The sequence below is a fragment of the Xyrauchen texanus genome, chromosome 37, assembly GCF_025860055.1.
Source record: "Xyrauchen texanus isolate HMW12.3.18 chromosome 37, RBS_HiC_50CHRs, whole genome shotgun sequence".
In the NCBI taxonomy this organism is placed as follows: Eukaryota; Metazoa; Chordata; class Actinopteri; order Cypriniformes; family Catostomidae; genus Xyrauchen; species Xyrauchen texanus.
In genome coordinates, this window is record NC_068312.1 from 18,518,527 (window position 1) to 18,541,920 (window position 23,394).

Genomic DNA, 23,394 nt, shown 5'->3' on the forward strand with positions numbered 1-23,394 from the left:
TAAATCAAGGTTCATCTGATAATTCTAAACTTTGTTTAAAAATAATCAGGGTTACATTTAAACCATCGTTTTGATGCTGATTTAAATTTCACAGTAAATCTCGATTTATTTGAATCCCATTGCTCCATTAATTATTCTCTGATTGAAATATCAGTAAGGGATTAACTATAAACTTGCAGCTGAGGTGGTATAAATAAAAAAAATGGACTTACAGTTATGAGTAAGCGAACAGTAAATGCATCGTTAGCCTTCTGAGAGATGTTTATCATTTTATTTATGCTTATTCTGGTCTGAAATCTTGGGCCATCGGCTGCGATGCGTGCTTTCAAATCCTGGGTGCGAGTACAATGGCTCACATCTCGGTGGTGGTGTGATTAACCGCTTCTCCATCGTGTACATGTGGGGACACGGGACAGAGACAGGTTTCTCAAAGAGAAGCAAGAGGAGAGCATTAATTCGGCATTTCACCAGAGCAGTTACAGGTGAAACTCGAAAAATTAGAATATCGTGCAAAAGTTCATTAATTTCAGTAATTCAACTTAAAAGGTGAAACTAATATATTATATAGACTCATTACAAGCAAAGTAAGATATTTCAAGCCTTTATTTGATATAATTTTGATGATTATGGCTTACAGCTTATGAAAACCCCAAATTCAGAATCTCAGAAAATTTGAATATTGTGAAAAGGTTCAGTATTGTAGGCTCAAAGTGTCACACTCTAATCAGCTAAACACCTGCAAAGGGTTCCTGAGCCTTTAAATGGTCTCTCAGTCTGGTTCAGTTGAATTCACAATCATGGGGAAGACTGCTGACCTGACAGTTGTGCAGAAAACCATCATTGACACCCTCCACAAGGAGGGAAAGCCTCAAAAGGTAATTGCAAAAGAAGTTGGATGTTCTCAAAGTGCTGTATCAAAGCACATTAATAGAAAGCTAAGTGGAAGGGAAAAGTGTGGAAGAAAAAGGTGCACAAGCAGCAGGGATGACCGTAGCCTGGAGAGGATTGTCAGGAAAAGGCCATTCAAATGTGTGGGGAGCTTCACAAGGAGTGGACTGAGGCTGGAGTTACTGCATCAAGAGCCACCACACACAGACGGGTCCTGGACATGGGCTTCAAATGTCAAACGTCTTACCTGGGCTAAAGAAAAAAAGAACTGGTCTGTTGCTCAGTGGTCCAAAGTCCTCTTTTCTGATGAGAGGAAATTTTGCATCTCATTTGGAAACCAAGGTCCCAGAGTCTGGAGGAAGAATGGAGAGGCACACAATCCAAGATGCTTGAAGTCCAGTGTGAAGTTTCCACAGTCTGTGTTGGTTTGGGGAGCCATGTCATCGGCTGGTGTTGGTCCACTGTGCTTTATTAAGTCCAGAGTCAACGCAGCCGTCTACCGGGACATTTTAGAGCACTTCATGCTTCCTTCAGCAGACAAGCTTTATGGAGATGCTGACTTAATTTTCCAGCAGGACTTGGCACCTGCCCACACTGCCAAAAGTACCAAAACTTGGTTCAATGACCGTGGTATTACTGTGCTTGATTGGCCAGCAAACTCGCCTGACCTGAACCCCATAGAGAATCTATGGGGCATTGCCAAGAGAAAGATGAGAGACATGAGACCAAACAATGCAGAAGAGCTGAAGGCCGCTATTGAAGCATCTTGGTCTTCCATAACACCTCAGCAGTGCCACAGGCTGATAGCATCCATGCCACACCGCATCGAGGCAGTAATTAATGCAAAAGGTGCCCAAACCAAGTACTGAGTACATATGCATGATTATACTTTTCAGAGGGCCGACATTTCTGTATTTAAAATCCTTTTTTTTATTGATTTCATGTAATATTCAAATTTTCTGAGATTCTGAATTTGGGGTTTTCATAAGCTGTAAGCCATAATCATCAAAATTATATCAAATAAAGGCTTGAAATATCTTACTTTGCTTGTAATGAGTCTATATAATATATTAGTTTCACCTTTTAAGTTGAATTACTGAAATTAATGAACTTTTGCACGATATTCTAATTTTTCGAGTTTCACCTGTACAAGCGACAGGTGATCGTTTTTGTTCCCCTCCTCTATCACACACATGCCCTCTACCAGTCGGCATCCTTGGCTCTTCAATTTGAACATATTTACTTGAACTTGAATTGCATCAAACTTTGAACTTGAATTTTAGGAATTCAATTTGAACATGTTTACTTGAAATTGAATTTGTAGTTTTGAACTTAAATGACATCAAACTTGAAATTCAAATGTGGCAGGAATTCAGATCGTTAAATTCAGTTTGAATTTTGATTCAGGTTTTATATTCAGATTCGGGTAAATCTGACGAAGAGCAATCAGACCTGTATGTAATCAAACTCCAGCTTGACCAATCACAACATAGCTCACAGTTCACATTTAGAAGAAGGGTCATGAAATAGTGCCAACATGGAATCACGGCTGAACGAGAGCCACCACCTCTTTCTAACGCAAGTTAATTGTTCTGTCCTAAAGCAAACTCCAGAGGTAATTAGTGTGATTGTTAAACAGGCTGTTTGGTGCATTAAATAAATATTTATCAGATAGGGTGACCATCCTCTTTTTCCCGGACATGTACTCTTTTTCTGACCTTAAAAAAGCATCTGGCCGGGATTTCTAAATTTACGACAATGTCCGGGAGTCTGGAATCGGCTTTAGATGATGTGCATCTGGTCTAATACATTGTGTGCGCGCGAATATTTGCATCGCTTTAACCCCTATTTGTAAGTTCCGCATTCTGGCACACCAATTGGTCGATTATAAGAGGCTTGCAGCAACTATTGGCCAAATTCCAGCCAGTCAATCTCTCCGGCGAGTGTTCGGCATCAAACAGTTCCTTGACAGTAGCAGCCAGCAAATGACAGCTGAGTGTAAACAATGCCCAAACGAAAGTGCAAATTTACAGAATATTTGCACAAAAATTGTACATGCTTTCATCCAGGTCGAAATCCGTGGGAAACAGAATGTATGAGTTGTAAATCAGGCTTTTATGTGTCAGTTTCTAATAAAGGTACAAGTGGTTTAGAAGCTTACCTTAGTGGTTTAGCTAAAACAAAGCCTGTTTACCAATCACACTAATTATTTGGAGTTTGCATCAGGGCAGAAGAAGTAATTTACGCTAGAGAGAGGTGGTGCTCTCGTTCAGCCATGATCCCACATTGGCACTATTTCATTTCGGACCTTTATTCTTCCAAATGTGAACTGTGAGCTACGTTGTGATTGGTCAAGAAGGAGTTTGATTACATACAGGCTCGATTTACCCGAATCCGAATATAAACCCTGAATCAGTGTATTAAAAAATTGAATTTGAATTTAATGATCTGAACTCGTGCCACATACATTTTAATTTCAAGTTTCATGTACTTGTCAAGTTCAAAACTTGACAAATTCAATTTCAAGTAAACATGTTCAAATTCAAGTTCAAGTCCCAATGGAACATATTTCATTTAATTCAAAAATGATAGCTGAGACATTTTCTCAACCTACCTGATCAGCTCCGAGTACTAACGATGTGTGTAGTACTGTACTGTACGAAATGGGTTGTGCAAAATGCAGAGGAAAATATGAATATGCAACTTGTGAAGTGTGAATTAAATACATATACTGTAACTGTGGTGGAGGGCATAGCGCAACATATGTCCAACATATGTCCAAGACAACAGCAAGCTCATCAAATCCAAAAAGTAAAGACAATCCAGAGTATAACCTACATGTATGCTGAAGCTGCTCATAGAGTTAAATGTGCATCAGAGACGGAAGGAGGAAGGAACCAAACTGGTAAATCTGGTCTAATGGTTAAAATGGAATTTGTCTTTAAAGATAGGTCAGGGAGTCGAGCAGGTCCTTCAAGAATAGATACAGGAGACATTCTCACAATTAAGAAATTCAACTTTGTGGCTTTTATAGGTGCAGTGGTAAATGGCGAAATCTGACAATCTGTTGTTGGATGTGCAAATACATTTTTAAACTGGAGTATAAGTGTAACATGTTCACACATTTATAAAATCTAAAGGAGGATTGGACTGAAGGAGGATCAGTACTAAACATCAGAAATGATGTCTTCCTATTACTTCACTGGTTTGGTTGCAAATGGGCAGTAATTTAATAAATTTAAATTGGGCATGGAGAATTCCCCAGCGGTAATTTGTGTACAGTAAACATGGTTATGTAAAAAAGGGGGGTCTACAATGGATGCTTTATGTTCGAAAATATAGTAAAAAATAATTTTGTAATGAAAGAGTATTTCGTTGCAGTCTTCTTTGATTTTGAAAAAGCATTTGATACTTTATGGAGGGAGGAACTTTTGATTAAATTGAAGAAACTCTGTATAAAGGGTAATTTCTTTTAATTGGGAATTAGATTTCTTATTTGAGTGCACCTTTCAGGTAAGAATTGGAGAACTATCAACTCCGTATGAAACTGTTAATGGGAATCTGCAGGCCAGTGTGATAAGTCCAGATCGTTTTAATTGTATGGTCAATGGTGTCTTTGATAAGGTAAATTCAAATATGGGTTTGGCTCTCTATGGAGATAATAGAGCATTATGGAAAAAAGATTCTGATTGCATTATGGCAATCAGACTCTGCTTCAGTTGAAAAATGGTCCTTGGATTGGGGTTTAGACAAATTGTATGATCTTCACTAGGAAAGGCATAACTTAAGGATCATATAACCTTTAATGTATATGATCAGCTGATGGAAAGAGTATCAGAGTTTAAATATCTTGGTTTATGGTTTGAGGAGAGGCTGAACTGGAAAAGGCATAATACTAAAATTGAAAGTCTAAACAATAATCAATTGCATCTGTGCTGTGACCAGCTTTTATTGGGATGCTAGTCGACACTCACATTTAAATATCTATCAAACTTTAATTTGTTCTAGTATGTATTATGGGAGTATAGCTTTTGAATCTTTGACCTGTAGATGCCATTGGGGTAGTTATGGGAGAGATGCCATTGGATTTCAGTAGGGATTTGAAAAGGGAGAAAATGGCAGTGACTGATTGGGTGAATCTTTAAGGTGTGATTGATAAACGTTGTACCTGTAGAATTGGAGGAATGTTGGGAATATTATTGTGATGGAGGCAATTTATTTTTGTGGAAATGTGAGCAATGGGTCAAGTATTATGGATTTGATAATCTGTTTTATTTGTTAGTTTTTTTTGTCCTGCTGTGCCTGTCAAATACTCCACATTGGGAGACTTCAGATGTTGTACATCTGAGTTTGCTAGAGGCTAGGGACAGTATGGAAGGAGTAATAATGAAAATCTAATGAGTACATTCTTGAATGAGAGATTTTATTCATTCCAGCAGACATTTACAGATGGTTCAAAAGAACCAGTCAATCAGAATGTTGGAATAGAAGTGTTTGTCCCTAGTTTTAAAATAAAGACAATTATTGGGGGGATTGTCCCTGCAATAAGTGCACTGTAAGTCGCTTTGGATAAAAGTGCCTGACAAATGCATAAATGTAAATGTAAACATGGGATCAGATTTTAGAGCATGGACTGTGGGTGGTCCGTGGGCATGTCGTCTGAGGATGAGACTAACAACGATGTAACTCACTAATTAACCACAATATCATCGTGACAAGATGCATCGTTTGAGAAATGAACTAGCTTGTCATGACTGTTTCTTGAAACCGTAGTAACTATGATGCACATCCATCGTTTGAACCACGTTCGTTCAACAATATAGAGCTGTCATTAATGATGTTAGGCAATGGGAGGAGTAATAGCTTCTGTGGAGATCAAATGGAAATACAATTATAATAGCTCATTTAAATCAGAAAACCTTTAATGCAAGAAAGCTGCTGAAGACACAAAAGCGGCATGTACTGTGTAATGCAACAGATGCATACTTGCAAAAGTGGGGTTTCCCTCTACATCAGACTCCGGGGTTCCCCCGATGCACTTGAGCACATACCCACATGCACACTTTTCAAAAACCTATAAGAATTGCAATTATGTGTTAACATGAATGCATAAGCCTTGTTCTCCAACAGATGTGTGTGTTAAAGTGCTTTCTCTGAAGATCCTTTAATCCCAACAGTAGCTGAACCACCAACTGTTTTTGTACCAAGACAATTGCGTAATAGGTATTTAATTTAGCCTAAAAGCAGTAGGCCATTTGCTCTGTAAATTATACAGACATATTTCTTTCAGATGGAATTAAAATCACAAAGTACACCTGTAAAATGTGAATTTTGAAATATAAACCTCCTCAGAGTAAACTAGTTCTGTCTGGACTTCTAATTGTCCTTGTCACAAATACAAGTGGACCTCATGGAGAAAAATGTTACAAACTTTATCTTATCAGCATCAACTGCCACAAGTACTCCAACATCAACAACCATGGTTGCCTCATCAAAACCAGCAATAAAAACAACAGCTAGTGAGTGACTTTAATAATACATTTGATTTGAAATGTGTTTTTCTCATACTCAAAGAGCTAAATATATATTCCTTTTTAATATACTGTAGACTACTTAAAATCCATGTAAATTAAACTAAAATATCCTGGTCATTTAGCAGATGCTTTCCTTCTTACCAAAATATCTGCAAGGACAGTGAAGTACAGGTGCTTTAGCAGGACTTTAAGGTCTGGGTGTCCACAGCTTGAGGCTGCATTTTTTGTCTTTGCCGCAAACGTCCTTAATCATCAGGCTAATACTTTAACATGCCTCATTTTAGGAACGTTACATGTTAAATTATTACACATTACTAGAAAACACAATAGTAATAACAATAACAATGTTAGCGGTTCCACAGCATATTTACACATTAAGTCCATGCCATTAGTATTACGTAGTATTCACTTTTACGTTGTAAATGTTGTTATTAAATACCAAATATAACTCTAAAACTAACTGGAAACTGGAAAACACACTCAATGTCCAAACAAAAACAGTGCCAACAACAACAAAACCAACAACAATACTAACAACAGCATCAATGACAAAGCAAACAACAACTTCACCAAATACTGGTAAGTACAGATAACAATATTTAATTAATTCAAATCTATAAAAAGATGTACACCACCAATAGCTTGCAAGTTTGGAAAAGTGTATTTTTTAAAATGTGTTTTTTAGATCTTTGTGTTTGTAGACATTTCATATACTGTACATTTGTGTTTTAAGTGAACAACAAAATCTGTCCTTAGGTCAAACTTCCACAATAAAACATCCAACACCTATTACAAAGCCAACATCAGCAGCAACAACAGAAAAACCAAAAACAAAACCACCACCAGCAGCAACAACAGAAAAACCAACAATAAAACCACCACCAACTACAACAAAACCACCAATAAAACCACCACCAACTGCAACAAAACCACCATCAACATCTAAACTTGGCAAGTATTGACAACAGCATTTAAAAAAATTTATAAATCCTGGCTTCTAAATAAAATCTGCAGACAAAGACATTTATTCCATATTGAATATTATTTTACAGCACATTTATAATGCATACTTAGGAGGTAGTTGGGATAAATATTCAAGCTGACATAAAGCTAAATGTGGAATTATTTGATTTCTAGATCTTGTGAGTGTTCAATTATGTAAAACAGACAAAGCTAAAGATTGGACACACCTATTTATTCTTTGGTATTACTATTTTACACATTTTAGAATAAGTAGAGTTAATTTCTTTAACATACCCACCCTTTGCCTTGAAATCAGCTTATCACACTCTTCAAGAATATTCCATGTTCAATAGAAGTTAAACCCAGTCGACAGCATTTTTGGCATAATGTTGATTACCACAAAAATTTATTTAGACTTGTATTTAGAAGGGAAAAAAGCAAATATCGAGGGTTACAGTGAGGCACTTACCATGGAAGTGAATGCAGCCAACTTTTGAAGGGTTTAAAGGCAGAAATGTGAAGTTTATAATTTTATAAAAGCACTTACATGAATTCTTCTGTTAAAACTCATGCACTATATGAGCTGTAAAGTTGAAATTTTTACAGTCATTTTTGGGTTTAAGGATTTGTTGACATTACATCGTTATGGCAACGAAGTTGTAAATTGGCTATCATTTTACAAAATCATGTTTACATGCAAATTGTTTCTTTTGGCTATTATTTGGGAAAAGTTAGTATTTTAACATTCAAAATTTGGCCCCCATTGAAGGTGCCTCACTTGAACCCAGATTTCTGATTCTTTTTTTAAGAAAAGGAGGGGCAACTCAAAATTATTTTTTGTGGTAATCAATATTATGCCACATAAACTGTCAATTGAGCTAAACGTGTATAAAACCCGGAATATTCCTTTAACCAACCCGGTATCAACCCAGGGTGCTTTTTAAACCAGAGGAGTTACTGTCGAATGAGTTCCCATGTATGCTGGTCACAATTTGACTGCTTTACCTTTACTCTCTGGTCCAACTCATCTATTTTAATTTTTATTAATTAAAAAAGAAGTCTACATTTGACTAATTGCAAGCATTTAAGCATAGACGGTTAGATAAAAGATCATTACAAAAATAAAATCAGTCAAGTGTGTCCAAACTTTTGACTGGTGTTCATTGATACATGTCAGTGTACTTGACCTTAAAAATATGCTGCCTTTTAAAAAAGTACCATATGTAAAGATTTGTTTCAGTTTATAGCTCTGTAACTTTAGCACATACATTGATTTATTGTTTTCTCTCTTATTTCACTCCAGTAATTCGTCATATGTCATTGGGGATAAAGGAGACATTTAATTCAGGCCTAAATAATAAGGCCAGTGAAAAATTCAAGGAATATAAATCAAAAATTGAGACGGCTGTAAGTGTTAAATAAAAACTTCTACACTGCACTACACTGCAAAAAATGGTAACAAGCAATTGTTAACGTCTAGGTTACGTATGTAACCTCAGTTCCCCGATGGAGGGAACGAGACATTGTGTCAGAGAACAACACTAGGGGTCTCTCTTGAGCGCCGATATTCACCTCTGTACTATGAAAAAAGGCCAATGAGAGTTGGCAGCCAGTATTTGCATGTCCGAGTTCTATGTCCGAGTTCTACGGGCTCGGTACCTGAGAGAACACGGGACGAAACTGACTCAACTCGGAGATTGTAGAATCTCGCAAAAGTGTTAGGTGTTGCCCAGCCCGCAGCTCTACAAAAGCTCTACAAGTGCCCCTAGCCAGTGCCCATGAGGACGCAACACTCCTGGTGGAGTGGGCTCGGACCCGCAAAGGGGGGGGGGCACGGCCTGGGTGTGATAAGCCAGGGAAATGGCATCGACAACCCAGTGGGCGAGTCTCTGCTTGGAGACAGCGTTCCCTTTCTGCTGTCCCCCAAAGCAGGCGAAGAGCTGCTCAGAGCGTCTGGTGCTCTGTGTGCGGTCCAGGTAAATACGTAAGGCGCGTGCCGGACACAGCAGTGAGAGGGCTGGGTCTGCCTCCTCCGGGGCAGCGCTTGCAGGTTCACCACCTGATCCCTGAAGGGTGTGGTAGGAACCTTGGGCACGTAGCCGGTCGCGGTCTTAGGATCACGAAAGTGTCTGCGGACCGAACTCCAGGCAGGCGTCGCTAACAGAGAACGCATGCAGGTCCCCGACCCTCTTGATGGAGGCGGCGCGATCAGCAGGGCGGTCTTGAGAGAGAGGGCCCTGAGTCCAACTGAGTCAAGCGGCTCGAAGGGGGTCTCCGAGTCCCCTCAGGGCGACCGAGAGATCCCAGGAGGAAATAGGTTAGGCGGGAGGGAATCATCCTCCGGGCACCATTTAGGAACCTGGCGATTAAGTCGTGCTTGCCAAGAGACTTGCCGTCTACCGTGTCATGGTGGGCGCGATAGCAGCAACATACACCTTGAGGGTGGAGGGACAGCCTCCTCTCCAGCCTCTCCTGAAGAAACTCTGAGCACTGACCTAACTGCGCACTTCTGCGGGTCTTCGGCTCAGGAAGAACACCAGTTCGCGAACAGGCGCCACTTCAGGGCGTAAAGATGCCTGGTCGAAGGGGCTCTGGCTTGGTTAATAGTGTCTATGGCGGCTAAAGGTAGGCGGCTAGACCCTCAGCGTCCCATCCAGGGACCAGGCGTGGAGTTTCCAGAGGTCTGGAGCGGGTGCCAGAGCGTGCCCGTCCCTGAGAAAGAAGGTCCTTCCTCAGGGGAATTCGCCAGGGAGGGGCTGTCATAAGGAGCGTGAGATCCGAAAACCACGTCGGTTGGGCCAGTAGGGGGCCACCAGAGTGACTTGCTCCTTGTCCTCCCTGACCTTGCATAGCACCTGTGCAAGAAGGCTCACTGGGGAAAAGCGTGCTTGCGCAGCCCCACGGGCCAGCTGTGAGCCAGAGCATCTGTCCCCAGGGGAGCCTCTGTGAGGGCATACCAGAGCGGACAGTGGGAGGTTTCCTGGGAGGCAAACAGGTCTACCTGGGCCTTGCCGAACCTGTCCCAAATCAGCTGGACCGATTGGGGGTGGAGCCTCCACTCTCCGCCAGGCAAGGTTTGTCTTGACAGCGCATCCGCTATCACATTGAGGTTGCGGGGATGTGAGTGGCGCGCAGCGACTCCAGTCGCTGCTGACTCCAAGGAGGAGGCGGCAGGCGAGCTGTGACATGTGGGGGGCGTGCTCCGCCTTGGCGGTTTATGTAAGCCACCACCGTGGTGCTGTCTGTCCTGACCAGGACATGTTTGCCACGAATCATCGGAAGAAATTTCTTCAGGGCAAGACGAACGGCCAGCAGCTCTAGGCAGTTGATTTGGAGGCGTCGGTTGTAACCAGAACGCGACGGGACACCTGCTGCAAGGGTACCCCTGCCCGAAGAAAGCAGAGGTCTGTCCAGGGTTTGAAGGTTTGGAGGCAGGCAGTGGTAATTTCCATGCCGTGCGTGCCGTGGCGCCATGCTCGTCTCGGGACTCGAGTCTGGAGCCAATGCTGAAGTAGTCTCATATGCATCAACCCCAGTGGCGCGACCGCCGCGGAGGATGCCATATGCCCCAGGAGCTGTTGGAAACGTTTCAAGCGGGACCACGGTGCCTGGCTTGAAGAAGCGAGGCATTCCAGCACTGACTGAGCACGTTAGTTGGAGAGGCGTGCTGTCATTAAGACTGAGTCTAACTCCAAACCGAGAAAGAGATGCTCTGGACTGGGGTGAGCTTGCTCTTCTCCCAGTTGACCTGAAGCCCCAAGCGGCGGAGGTGCTCGAGCACCTGGTCTCTGTGTGCGCATAGTAATTCCTGCGAGGGGGCCAGAATGAGCCAATCGTCGAGGTAATTGAGTATGCGTATGCCCGCTCCTCGTAGCGGGGCAAGAGCCGCCTCTGCGACCTTCGTGAAGACGCGAGGGACAGAGACAGGCGAAGGGGAGGACCTTGTACTGATACGCCTGGCCGTCGAATCGCGAACCGTAGAAAGGGTCGGTGTCGAGGCGAGTGAGGCGTGAAAGTACGCGTCCTTCAGGTCTACCGCTGCGAACCAATCTAGATGCCGAATGCCAGATAGAATTTGTTTCTGGGTGAGCATTTTGAACGGGAGTTTGGATGAGCAGGTGGCACGACGAGTGGAGAGGGGTGCTCTCCACGAAGACGTCAGCTCATCATGCACCTCCGGGAAGAAAGGTACTGGGGGGGGCGAGGCTGTGAGCGGCGGGGAGGATGGAGGGTTCCAATCCAGGCCCACGCTATTGGCTGCCCGGGAAAGCATATCCGGACATCTGCGCGTCGGCCTCCTGCTGGGCGTGCAAGCCCGAGCGGCAGCCCAGAGGAGCCCTCAGCGTCAGAGCCACGCCCTCCGATGTCGTGGCGAACTCATCTGCTTCCATCGCCAGAGGGTAGGCAGACTGGCTGTGAGGCGAGTCGCCGCCACCTCGGCGGGGACGGGAGTCAACGGCGTGCTGGGGCGTGGTGGTCGAGGCGTACCGGCGAGCTGCACCGCTGCCATCCCCAAATCACCTCCATCGCCAGCCGCATCGTCCTCAATCCCGTGGGAAGAAGGAGCGGCGGCGAGCGGCTGGAGTGGCTTGCTTACGGTTGTAAGCAAGCCGTGACCACTAACGTTGTCATGGTCATGTTCTGCGCAATGAGAACATGAACCATCCTAAGCGCAGCCTCGGTGTGATCGCTGCCCAGACACACGAGACAACGCCTGTGGCCGTCGGAGCGGAGAGTACTCTACGCATCCAGAAACAACACAGGGGCGGAGAGGCATCTTTAAAAGACGGCGTCCTGAAAAGGGCGTTCAACGCCGCTGTGTTTTTGCTCTTTTAGAGGAAATTACTCTTTTAAATAAAATCACTCTTTTATGAATGAAAGACTCGTGAGAGATCTTTCTATCTGCAACTGTCGATGCGCTCAGGGGCAGGAAGTGCACAACCGTGCAACCAGGAGAAAGCCACTGTTGTGCGCCGCAGAATCCAACAGCATGCAGCAGAGGATAGCAGGAACTTCGGTGTGTAGTAGCGCAGCAGACTGCAAACACGACCATCGGCTCGAAGAAATTTTCTGAATGAACTCCCGTATTTGCGCGCTTAAATACCCGTATGTCGAGTAGGGACATGCAAATACTGGCTGCCAACTCTCATTGGCCTTTTTTCATAGTACAGAGGTGAATATCGGCGCTCAAGAGAGACCCCTAGTGTCGTTCTCTGACACAACGTAAGAGAGCGACAGAAGGGGAACTCAGTGATCTATTTGTACTTGATCTAACCCATAAAAAATGCCTTTGTGGTGTAAACTATTTTGACTGGTACATTTAGTCAGATTAAATGACAGTTTTGAATTGAATAAAACCAGATGATTTAGATGTTATAACTTGAAGCCCATTTAAAGGTTACCTGACAAAACATATTTTGACCATGAATCTGCAATGAATTGCAATCAGTTGTTTTCTTACTTATTTTTTTTTAATTTCTGGTTGATTAAATCTTCAGGTAATTAATTCTGCAATACAGTATAGTTCTTGTGTATTTGACTTTTTTTTTTAAAAGCACACACAAAGAACTTTGACAAATGAGAATTTTGACAAATTTACTTTTGCATAATCACACACTGTTAAATAGAATCAATAATCCTCTAAGAAAAAATAAATATAACACATTTTTGTCTCATGTAGATCACAAAAACTTATGAGAAAGAAGATAAATTTGTTTCAGCCACTGTCACAGGTTTTAGGTAACTCCACCCCCAATTTCTACATTGACTTATGTGGACATACTTTATAGTTGAAAAGCACAATAGACAGTTTCTCATTTGTTTTTGTGTTTGAGCAGACCTGGAAGTGTGATTGTAGACTTCTTTATTACATCATCTCAAGAGATCCAGAGTAATGAGGCTATAAACCAAGCTCTTTCCAGCAATCTGAAACTGTCTCAATTCGATGTTGATCCAGCTTCAATTTCTGTGACTGGTAATATATGTTGTACTTCTCTTTTGGACAATAATGCAAAAATCAAACATGAAAGAGAGAAATTTTATTAAAATTCCTGTTTTTAGGCCATATTTCAAAATATGATTTTTTTTCTAAGCATGTAAGCACATAGCAGTCAGGAATGTATGCCTCATGAGATTTTAATGTCCACATGTCTCAGAGAGGACTAACCTGGTGACGTCTAGGGAAGCAGTGTTTCCTGAACAAATAATACAACTCTACTGCCCCGACACCACTGATCGCTTGGGGAAAATAGAATGGACAGTACATGGAAAACAATTAGGCCCACCGGTAAAGGGTCACTATGAGCTCTCACCAGATGGTATAAACCTCACAGTCAACAATGTTAACAATGATGACAATGGTTAGTCTGTTCACCCATTAATATCTCCAATTTTATTTAGTTTGATTTCATTTTTGAAAATGCAGCCAACTTTGATTTTTCTTTTTTTTTTTTTTTAAGAAACTTTCTTGGGGTAAAACATTTGTAATATTAATACTATTCAAATGGTAATGTTACAGTGGGGTTTGTAAAATTCTTCTATTTTGCTTTTTTTTTCATAAATAATAAACAGCATAACAGTTTGAATGAAGAGTTGAATTGAAACATTGGCAGGAATTTCAGATTTTTTTTTAAAAGTATTTATAATGACCTCCTTTTAAATGAATGATAACACACACTTGAGCCAGCATGGAGCCTCCAAATGTCAGAGCAAAACCTGATGATCTATGTAATCCTAGCATGAGAATTTGCTTCAATGCAAGCAAGGAAATCTGCTTTTCTGTTATAACATTAATTTGTTTAAATCTTTTTTTAAATCCCCAGATTTAAATGAGATCTAGAATCCCAGATGTTCTATGTGGATTTTTTAACCCCACAGTAGGCTTAATGCAGTGTTTGAATTGAGTCAGAGATATTTTTTGCTTTTTATATATATGTGTTTTCTTTTTGTAGGTCGTTATGAATGCTCGTACAAAACAGACACTGGGCTATATCTTAAATGGGATGAAATTGACTTTATTAAGCCATATCCTAGTATACAAACACCTGTTAACAAGACATTAGCATGTGATGATGAACCGGTTCAACTAAGCTGCTGTGTGCATCCTAACTACACTGTAAACTGGGTAGAGGGCACAACATTGTTGAGTGTCAGTAAGTGTTAATCAGATATTTTCAGGTTTTCTTATTTTATTTATTTATATATATATATATATATATATGTAGAGGAATAGTTCACCCAAATATGAAAATTCTCATAATTTACTCTCATGCCATCCCAGATGTGTATGACTTTCTTTCTTCTGCAGAACACAAAAGACAATTTTTAGATGTTGGTCCATACAATGCAAGTGAATGGTGAGCTTCAAAGTACCTGCATTGTGTGGATCTACAAAGCTGAGATATTCTTCTAAAAATCTTCTTTTGTGTTCTACAGAGGAAAGAAGTAATTTTTGGGTAAACTATTCCTTTAAAATGAAAATCCAGTAATGGGACTGTTGTTTCTAGGTATGTCATTAGTCACTGCTGTGACATCTTTCACCTGCATCTTCTATTTTCAGAATCTGATATTCCAAATTGTATTACATACATGTTTAATAACAAAGGGGAAAGTTGTGGGGGGAAAAAAACATTCATCTGCAAACTGGGCAATGAAGGTTTGTTTGGATTCTCATACAGCTCAAAAACTGTGGAACTGGATATTTCTGAACAGCAAAACCCAAATAGTAAGTTCTCAGTAAATTCACTTATCACCAACAAGTTATCAAATTTATATTGTAAAAGGTATTCTATTGTTTACTTAAAGCTATTTTAACTGATCTGAACTTGAAAGAGTAAGTTCTTTAGTGTAACAGAATGTAGTCTGGTTCATTTATACAAAGTTTATGCTGAATATATATATATATATGTATATGTATATGTGTGTGTGTATATATATATATATATATATATATATATATATATATATATATATATATATATGAAGCATATTTTAGGTTACCTATCAGAATATTTTACAATCTAAGGCCTTATGTTTTCCCTTTGAAATTATTTACTAATATATACTTGTATATAATATCTATTTTGTTTTTGATTTCCTCTTTTTAGCTGTCATATGTAATGATGAAATATATGGTTTTGGAAAGGTTGGTCTTGAAGCAAATGGAGACTGTGAGGGGAATAAAATTGGCAGCAGAAAAGGAATATGTCAACCTAATGGCACTTGGAAAACTTTCCAGGATGACTGTGTTCTTCGTATCATTGAGGAATTAAAACAGGAATCACAGGTTGACAATTTTCTTTGTTAATGTTTTATTATATAATAAAACATGTTAATACACATCTCATCCCATGAGTCAATTTACATATTTACAGAAAAAACATACAAGTTAGATTATTGTATTCTTAGAGCTATTCTTAGATAGATTCACAAATTGTTTTAATTGGGTACAGCATATATACCGTTTCATTTCTGTGTAGAGTTATGTAAACTATCGGGAATGATAAAATTAATGGTTTATTTTTACACTGATAGTCTAATTGTTTTTGATGGCATGATATGTTATTTGCCTTCTGATCATAACAATAGTGTTAATCAGCGATACCCTCCTAGACTCATCTGAAACGGCAAATTGGTAGATAAAATGTCATGGGGTTAGTCTAGAGTGTATGTCTGAGAAGATTCTCAGTCACCTAGGCCATTGCAGATAGCAATGTAGAATTACAGTAATTTGATTCATTTGGAAGTGTTCTGGATACATATACAAAGTGAACGCTGTAAAAGCTACTTTTGATACTTTGATTTGTGTGTTGGGCATATTGGGAAAAGTAATAGATTTTAAAGCTAAAGTGTGTAATTTTTGCGCCATTAGTGTTATACCAAATGGAATTGCTAAATTTCTTACTGTTTTCAATCACGTTTCTTAAACACTACCTCCTCTCCTATTGCCACGAGAAATAGACAATCTCGCCCCAAACTTACGGCATTATTAGAGCCAGTGTTGCGGTCTTGGACTGGTCAGGACACTCAAACAAAAAGAGCAATGTTTTGATAGCACCGCATTTACACATTTAGGGGGAATCAGCCTCAAAAGGCATTAATTCCGCATCTGAAGCTTGGAAACGAAAAAATATTTTTACATAAAAAAATTTACACACTTCATTTTTAATGACACAATCCTTTCATCAAGTCTAAGATATTATCCCAAATTATACAGAGACAAAAACCATCTTATTTGTGTGTCTGTTTTGTTGTTGTTTTAAGGCTTTAAATACTGCAACTTTAACAACATTTTTGAATAAAGTGAACAATGCAACCACAAAGAATGAAGCAGACATAGTTCAGTCTTCAGCTACAGTCACTAATCTTGTGGAAATACTGAAAAACATTGCAAGTGTGTCACAGACAATTCAGTTGGATGAGTTTTTGATAGAAGTAAGTTTAAGCAATTCTTTTACACATTGTGGAAAGTGGTAACCTGCCATTGTTACCTTACGATTCTATGTCTACTTGTTCTAACCCTTAAAATTACTTCGTATTACCTAATGTAGTCAGATTGATTTCAGTTTTATTAAATCATATTTTTGACTTAAATTAAACCAGTTAATTTAGAAGTTTCCATATGAAGCACATTTTTAAGTTTAATTCATTTCATCTGTTTAACAGGATTTCCTTCAAATAGTGGAAGTCATTTCATCAGAGGCAACAAAGCTTGTATGGGCAAATTTAAACGCAGGAAGTGAAAGCCAAGGCAACAGTTCTGAACTCCTTAATGCTATTGAAAATGTATTAAAAGCGTCAAATGAGTCAAATGACTCTTTCAGCATAACAAGTCCTAAAAACACGTTCCTGTTCCGAAAGATAACCACGTCTGACCGTTTTTTTAAGGATGTATTAAAACTCAACTCCACAGCTGAAATTGACATTCCAGATATTTCATCCAATGTCACAATCATAACAGCAGCTTTTTCCACTTTGAACAACATTATGCCGGTGAGAAATCGCACTGACAACTCAAATAAGAGTGTAAATGTCATCAATGGACTCATTGTTGTAGTGAAAACAAGTGTAAACATCAGCAACATAAGCCTGAGCTTTCAAAAGCTGAATAATTCTGGGAATTTAGCAAACCCTCAATGTGTTTTCTGGGATTTTAATCTTTTTAATGGCAATGGAGGATGGGACTCAACAGGATGTGAGCGAATACACGACAATGGCAATATCACTTGTAGATGCAATCATACCACCTCATTTTCAATATTGATGTCCCCTTCTGCTCCCAAGGATCCTGCCTTGTCTGTAATTACCTACGTTGGAGTAGCCATTTCATTAGCCAGCTTGGTGGTGTGCCTGATCATCGAAATTATCATCTGGAAGGACATATCGCGAAATTCTACTTCACATATGCGGCATGTTTTTATTGTAAACGTTGCACTTTCTCTCCTGATCGCCGATGTGTTGTTCATTATTGGGGCTGCCATCTCCAATCCTGGAAAGGACATTATTAACCTGTGTAGTGCAGTTGCGTTCTTCACCCACTACTTCTACCTGGCCCTTTTCTTCTGGATGTTGGTCTCAGCCCTGTTGCTCCTTTACCGCACCACCATGGTCTTCTCTCAAATGTCCAAATCAGTCATGATGGCAATTGCGTTCAGTGTGGGCTATGGTGCACCTCTCATCATCTCAATCATTACGGTTGCGGTCACAGGTGGAAGTAAGACCTACATCACAAGGAGTGGAATATGCTGGCTGAACTGGGACCAGTCCAAAGCACTTCTGGCTTTTGTGGTTCCAGCTCTGGTCATTGTGGCTGTCAACATTGTTATTGTGATAATAGTTGTGATCAAACTTGTCAGGAGGAGGGTAGGAGAGAATTCCAGAGATGAAAGAAATGTATTGACAACCATTGTCAGATGTGTGGCCATATTAACGCCCATCTTTGGCATCACATGGGGTCTTGGCTTGGGGATCTTGGTTCAACCTAAAGCTTTGGTGATCCATTACTTGTTTGCAATCTTCAACTCCTTGCAGGTATGTATGTTTTCTTAAATGTACCATTCTTAAGCAACAAGAAGTAATGTTGTACTTGTAATGTTGGAGTGGTGGTGGCGTAGTGGCTAAAGCACAGGGCTGGTAATCAGAAGGTCACAGGCTCTAACCCCATGGCCACCACCATTGTGTCCTTGAGCAAGGCACTTAACTCCAGGTTGCTCTGGGGGGATTGTCCCTGTAATAAGTGCACTGTAAGTCGCTTTGGATAAAAGCATCTGCCAAATGCATAAATGTAAAATGTAAATGTAATGTAAATAAACCAAACATTTATTACTTTAGGATTTATATGTTTAAGAAATATCACATGAGTGCTGTTGTACTGAATATGCGGCCCTGTGCCTATGCCAAATCACAGCCATGGTAACACAAAGGCTTACAGTATGTCTGGAACGGAGTTTGATAGTGGAGTGACAGCAATTTCCCCTCTTCATTCAATTTATTTGTAATCGCTCTGCTCCAGCTCCACTCCGGGTTTTTCTTTAACTGGCCCCCTACTTGCTGGTGAGAGAAACCCAGCTTAGAGTTATCCTCAAGTGAGAGAAATCACTGACACTTAAACTTTACAAGCAAAAACAAACAAATAAAACAACTCCACATCCACTCCACAGGTCTCAAAAACTGTCCTCTGGTCCAGACCGCTACTGACACAGACAAACAGAGTGATGTAAAGCTTGAAATGTTCCAATGCTGTTACACTAATTTGGCTCTCCTTGAATGCCGCATGGCCAATCAAATGAAAGAACTAGAACTGTGTTGTTTAATTATACATTTTACATCATAATGGCGTTCTGTCAGAAGGCTAAACTCGTATGACTTGTTTACTGATTTCAGGGCTTATTTATTTTGGTCCTTGGAATACTGATGGAAAAGAAGGTAAGAGCTGAGCTAAGAGAAATTAAATTACTTCACAGGCATTTGGGAGATAGGTGTCTGAGGTTTTTGTTTCTATTACCCAATAGGTTCGAGAAGCCCTTACACTGAGATTGAGACACATTGGATCCAAGGCAACACATGTAAACACATTTCCTTCATGTTTCAAATGATTGAAGTTTCATGTAAATCAGTATGCAAATCGTCTTGCAATATATGTAACAAATTGTTATCTCTAACTACTTATCACAGAGTTCAAGCTACAGAAGCCATTACAACAACAACAACAGTACCTCCAACAGAACAACTCTCACTAATATTATTAACAACCTTCTGAGAAGAGATAGGTGTAAGTAGAATTTCAGTGTTCTTTGTATGTTAAAGTTGATTTCTGGAACATATTGACTGAATGTTTTTTTTTTATGCCATGTTTTCCAGATGCTGTGTCACCTGCCAATTCCCACTCTAGATCATCTGAATATGTTATGACTGCTTAGCTGTACAGATGAACTAAATAATTTCCTGTCGGAAATCAGGAGTTTTTTCGTGCCTTTCTTTAACAATGTCTTTCCAAATTGCCTTGTTTTTCTTGTTCTTTCTCCAACAATAACTTTCCAAAACATTCACACTACTACAGGGGTTGATTTTTCCAATGTTTTCTATTGGTTTAACAGATTGGCCAGTTAAGTAAAAATATTACACAATTTGTATAAGACTTGTGAAATCAAAATTTTAATCAAGTTACCTTTCAAGCTCTGTTTAAAGTCTAATCAAGCTTTCCTTTGGTCTATCACTCTAATAAATCCTTGAATAACAAACACTTGGTTCATACAGTATGTGTATACTAGGGATGCTTGCTCAGATTTAGGTTTAGAAAATATATGACTTTTCTAAGCAATCTGGCCTGATGGATGATAAAAATAACAGAGGAGGGACCCAAGCCCAAGATGATACCAAGAATCCCACGCACTCCAGAGTAATTAGTACAATTTCATAAAATACTGTTGAAGAACTGGGCCTTGAACGTGTAAGGTACATGACGTAACATTTAGCCTAATGCATTGGGCGATGTTATTATATTGCTGATGTTAAGGTTCTGATGTCTGACTTGATAGCTTTAAAGGAGGAAGGCTCACACACCATGTATCTCAATAGCCTACGGGTTATTATATGATTATTATTATTTAATTATTATTATAGAATATCAGAGGAAAACATTTGTCCTTCAAAACGAAATCACTGTATTAAAAACAAAAATTAAATAAGAATCTGTAGTCCATACCTTTGGAATCCCTGTGGTGATTCTCTTCTCTTTTTATAGGTTAATGTGAATAATAATGAACTGAGATTACAAAGTTCATATCTCTGCATTAATGCAACAAAGCTTTAGTAATTCCACAAAATAAAAGACATTTTTAATTTTTCAGATTTGTTTTATTTTAGGTACACACTGTGTGCAAATTACTCAATAAATATACAAACTATCTGATACAAATACATTAGCACAGTTTAGGTTCATATTTAGCATCAACTTACTGTTTATACTTGTGCAATAAATATCTATGTGCACTTACATCATACATTCATTAATGAGGCAGCATATGTCATTTGCTGATGGAAAAACAAGACAGGTTTATCCGCATGATACTTGTGCTTAAATGATTCATTTATTCTACATGGAGATGGTCTACATTTGGGGGCTGCCATGTTAGGATCACATTACTAGGCAGATACTACTCGCCTAATTTCAAATACCGCCCTTTAACTAATGGATTCAATTAATTATGGCTAAAGTGAAAACTGAATTTCTACAATGGCACTGGTAACTGAAGTCTATTGTGTTTCAATGATGCTGCATCCATGCCCCTAGTGGTTAGCGCAAGTCCAAGCAGACAAGTAAAAAAACAATTTTGTACAACTTTTATTATTATTTCATGTGTACTTTGTGGAATATGGACAATGTAAAGTCTCAGCTAGAGGGCGTTGTCCCTCTGTTGTTACCTCACAGTCTAACGTTTCTTGCTTGTAGTGTCATTTTCTGCCTTGATGTTGTTCCTTCTTCCTGTCTTGGTCTTAAAAGCAGTTTATTTAAAAGGACTACAAGTTGCTAAATAAATTAAACAGAGTTCTCAGAGCCATAGTTCTTGTAGGGTGGCGATGACTTCCGGCATCTGTGAAGTACAAATTCGAAAATACTATTATTTCAGAAGGACAATTTATTAAATGGTATACAAACGTACAGTTTTATATACTCATTCATTTCACAATAGATACCGGATAAAAAAAAATAGTATAAAATAGTAAAAAATGTAAATAGTAACACTTTACAAAAAGGTTCTACAGTATACTGTATGATAACGTTGGTTAAAGCATTAGATATCATAGACTTAACAATGAGCAATATTGTTTTTGCAGCATTTAATAATCATGGCTAATGTTACTTTATTAATATACTATTGTTCATTCGTAGTTCATAATGCATTTACTAACATTAGCATACAACTTTTAATGTTAAAAATGTATTAGTTATAAATGAACATTAAACACAATTACTGAATGCTTCGTGTAAACTATTGTGTTAACTAAAGTTAATGTGTACAAACTTATTGTAAACTGTTCCCAATTAAACAATTCAAAACAGCATTTAATTGTATGACAATAGACTGAACACTGTATTTAGAAGAGAAGTGAACATACCTTTTCTTCAAGCAGCAGTAGAGTAATCCAAGAAGGGTTCCAAGAAATAGAACTACACCACAGATAATTCCAATGACTTCTTCAGTGCTGGAAAAGCTTTTGGTGTCCAAAATCATATGTTCACACCTCACACCAGTGTATGTTTGATGACACCTGCAAACAGTGGAAATTATGTTGGTCAAGGAAGGATCAGTAGCATTATTTAGAAGCTGTTTTGGGTGACTGGTCTTACCGGCAGATGGGGGTGTCAAGGTCAGAAGAGTAGGAACATACACCATTAAAACAGAATCCATCGTGTTCAGGACCACAGGGCGTTTGAATCGCCAAAACCTTTGGTTCCGCTACACTTTCTAGAGATACAAACACATACAGGAAATCAGATTAGAGAGGCATGAAGGATTGTGAGCTTAACTGATAGGTATTCAAACTTGTGTCCACATGCCACAACCTCATCACTGAGAACTTGCATTCTTAGAAAAACATTGTTTATAAATATCTGATAATACAAAGTCCCTTAATAATTTGCCCCCATGAATACCCCAAAATGTATGACAAAAAGTAAACCACTGGAATTTCCATGATTTTGGAAACTTATTAAAAAATACTTACCATCATTATAAAGCTGGTTCAGTGTTGTGTTGAATAGGTGCACATCCTCTGACACCTCCATAGTGTCTCCACGTCCATAGAGGAGGGTTAACACCAAAGTCATTCCAAGTACTGCTGCAGTTTTAAGAAAACAGAAAGTAGACATGTATTGTCGTTGGAGCAGAAATTTGTGGGTTTGTTGTGTGGAATGAAAAGTAATATGGCACGTGACTCACCATGATGCAAACACCTTTTATCCACCTGTTGTGGCATTCTGTGGCACAAGTAGAGGTTCAATTAGACTGAAGGCTTCTCAGACTTCTGCTGCTCTCCAGATGAAAGTACATTTCCCACAATTTATACCATCCATCTGCATCGTTCTTTTGCGTAACTTATGACAGCCAATCATTTTTACAGTTTGAAGGAACAGCATTTGAATCCGGATTCCTCTCCGCATCACTTCCTGGTCCACAGGCATGCAGCATGCACAGGCGTGTTTTTTCCCCCATGTTATAATTTGCATGCAGCTGCCAAAACACTCTTAATTCTTTACATTGTTATTCAGAAATTCAAAGTATCTTTGGATTGAATTTGACCTCTTGTACCTGCATGGCATTATTTTATAATATAATTTATAAAGAAGGAATGTTCATGGAGATCAATGCTATATACAGTATTTTAAGCTGATTTGTAGTGGCAAAAGCAGCTGCCACAAAACATTGGGATTATTTGTATGATATTTGCTCATTTTTTTATCTTCTGTATAAAACATGTACTATATATTTTAGAAGTACAAAGTATAAAT

At 39.3% G+C, this 23,394-nt stretch overlaps 2 protein-coding genes across 34 annotated transcripts in view; one reads left to right on the forward strand and one right to left on the reverse strand.

Annotated features, from left to right (window-relative positions):
* LOC127630422 (adhesion G protein-coupled receptor F5) overlaps positions 1–20,657 on the forward strand; it is a 53,978-nt gene extending 33,321 nt beyond the window's left edge. For all 32 annotated transcript variants that reach the window (XM_052107898.1, XM_052107900.1, XM_052107904.1 and 29 more), the window contains 14 exons: positions 7,179–7,373; positions 8,689–8,792; positions 13,066–13,124; positions 13,223–13,359; positions 13,541–13,744; positions 14,336–14,536; positions 14,944–15,108; positions 15,491–15,669; positions 16,647–16,817; positions 17,049–18,413; positions 19,266–19,307; positions 19,394–19,447; positions 19,557–19,653; positions 19,743–20,657. In XM_052107898.1, coding sequence (XP_051963858.1) covers positions 7,179–7,373; positions 8,689–8,792; positions 13,066–13,124; positions 13,223–13,359; positions 13,541–13,744; positions 14,336–14,536; positions 14,944–15,108; positions 15,491–15,669; positions 16,647–16,817; positions 17,049–18,413; positions 19,266–19,307; positions 19,394–19,447; positions 19,557–19,653; positions 19,743–19,801 — 3,032 coding nt within the window. In that variant the 3' untranslated portion in view covers positions 19,802–20,657. The remainder of the gene's footprint in view (positions 1–7,178; positions 7,374–8,688; positions 8,793–13,065; positions 13,125–13,222; positions 13,360–13,540; positions 13,745–14,335; positions 14,537–14,943; positions 15,109–15,490; positions 15,670–16,646; positions 16,818–17,048; positions 18,414–19,265; positions 19,308–19,393; positions 19,448–19,556; positions 19,654–19,742) is intronic.
* Positions 20,658–20,767: 110 nt separating this feature from the next.
* On the reverse strand, positions 20,768–23,002 carry LOC127630431 (epigen-like). 2 transcript variants are annotated; one of them, XM_052107949.1, is made up of 5 exons: positions 22,826–23,002; positions 22,611–22,721; positions 22,234–22,351; positions 22,002–22,154; positions 20,768–21,475 (listed from the first exon to the last, which is right to left on the reverse strand). In XM_052107949.1, exons 1-5 carry the CDS (start codon positions 22,860–22,862, stop codon positions 21,421–21,423), a joined length of 474 nt encoding a protein of 157 aa, XP_051963909.1. In that variant the 5' UTR covers positions 22,863–23,002; the 3' UTR covers positions 20,768–21,420. The 2 variants fall into 2 exon arrangements, with proteins under 2 accessions (XP_051963909.1, XP_051963908.1); XM_052107948.1 differs by having other exon boundaries at positions 20,773–21,475; positions 22,611–22,724; positions 22,826–22,999.
* Positions 23,003–23,394: the final 392 nt, after the last annotated feature.

Bases quoted from the DNA above. Each gene is read 5' to 3' on its own strand.
- LOC127630431 (XM_052107948.1), bottom strand. From the start codon at position 22,862: ATGCCACAACAGGTGGATAAAAGGTGTTTGCATCATG. The intron at 22,725-22,825 runs GTGAGTCACGTG...TTAAAACTGCAG, and splicing joins TAAAAGGTGTTTGCATCATG to CAGTACTTGGAATGACTTTG. The intron at 21,476-22,001 runs GTATGTTCACTT...TGTACTTCACAG, and splicing joins TACTGCTGCTTGAAGAAAAG to ATGCCGGAAGTCATCGCCAC.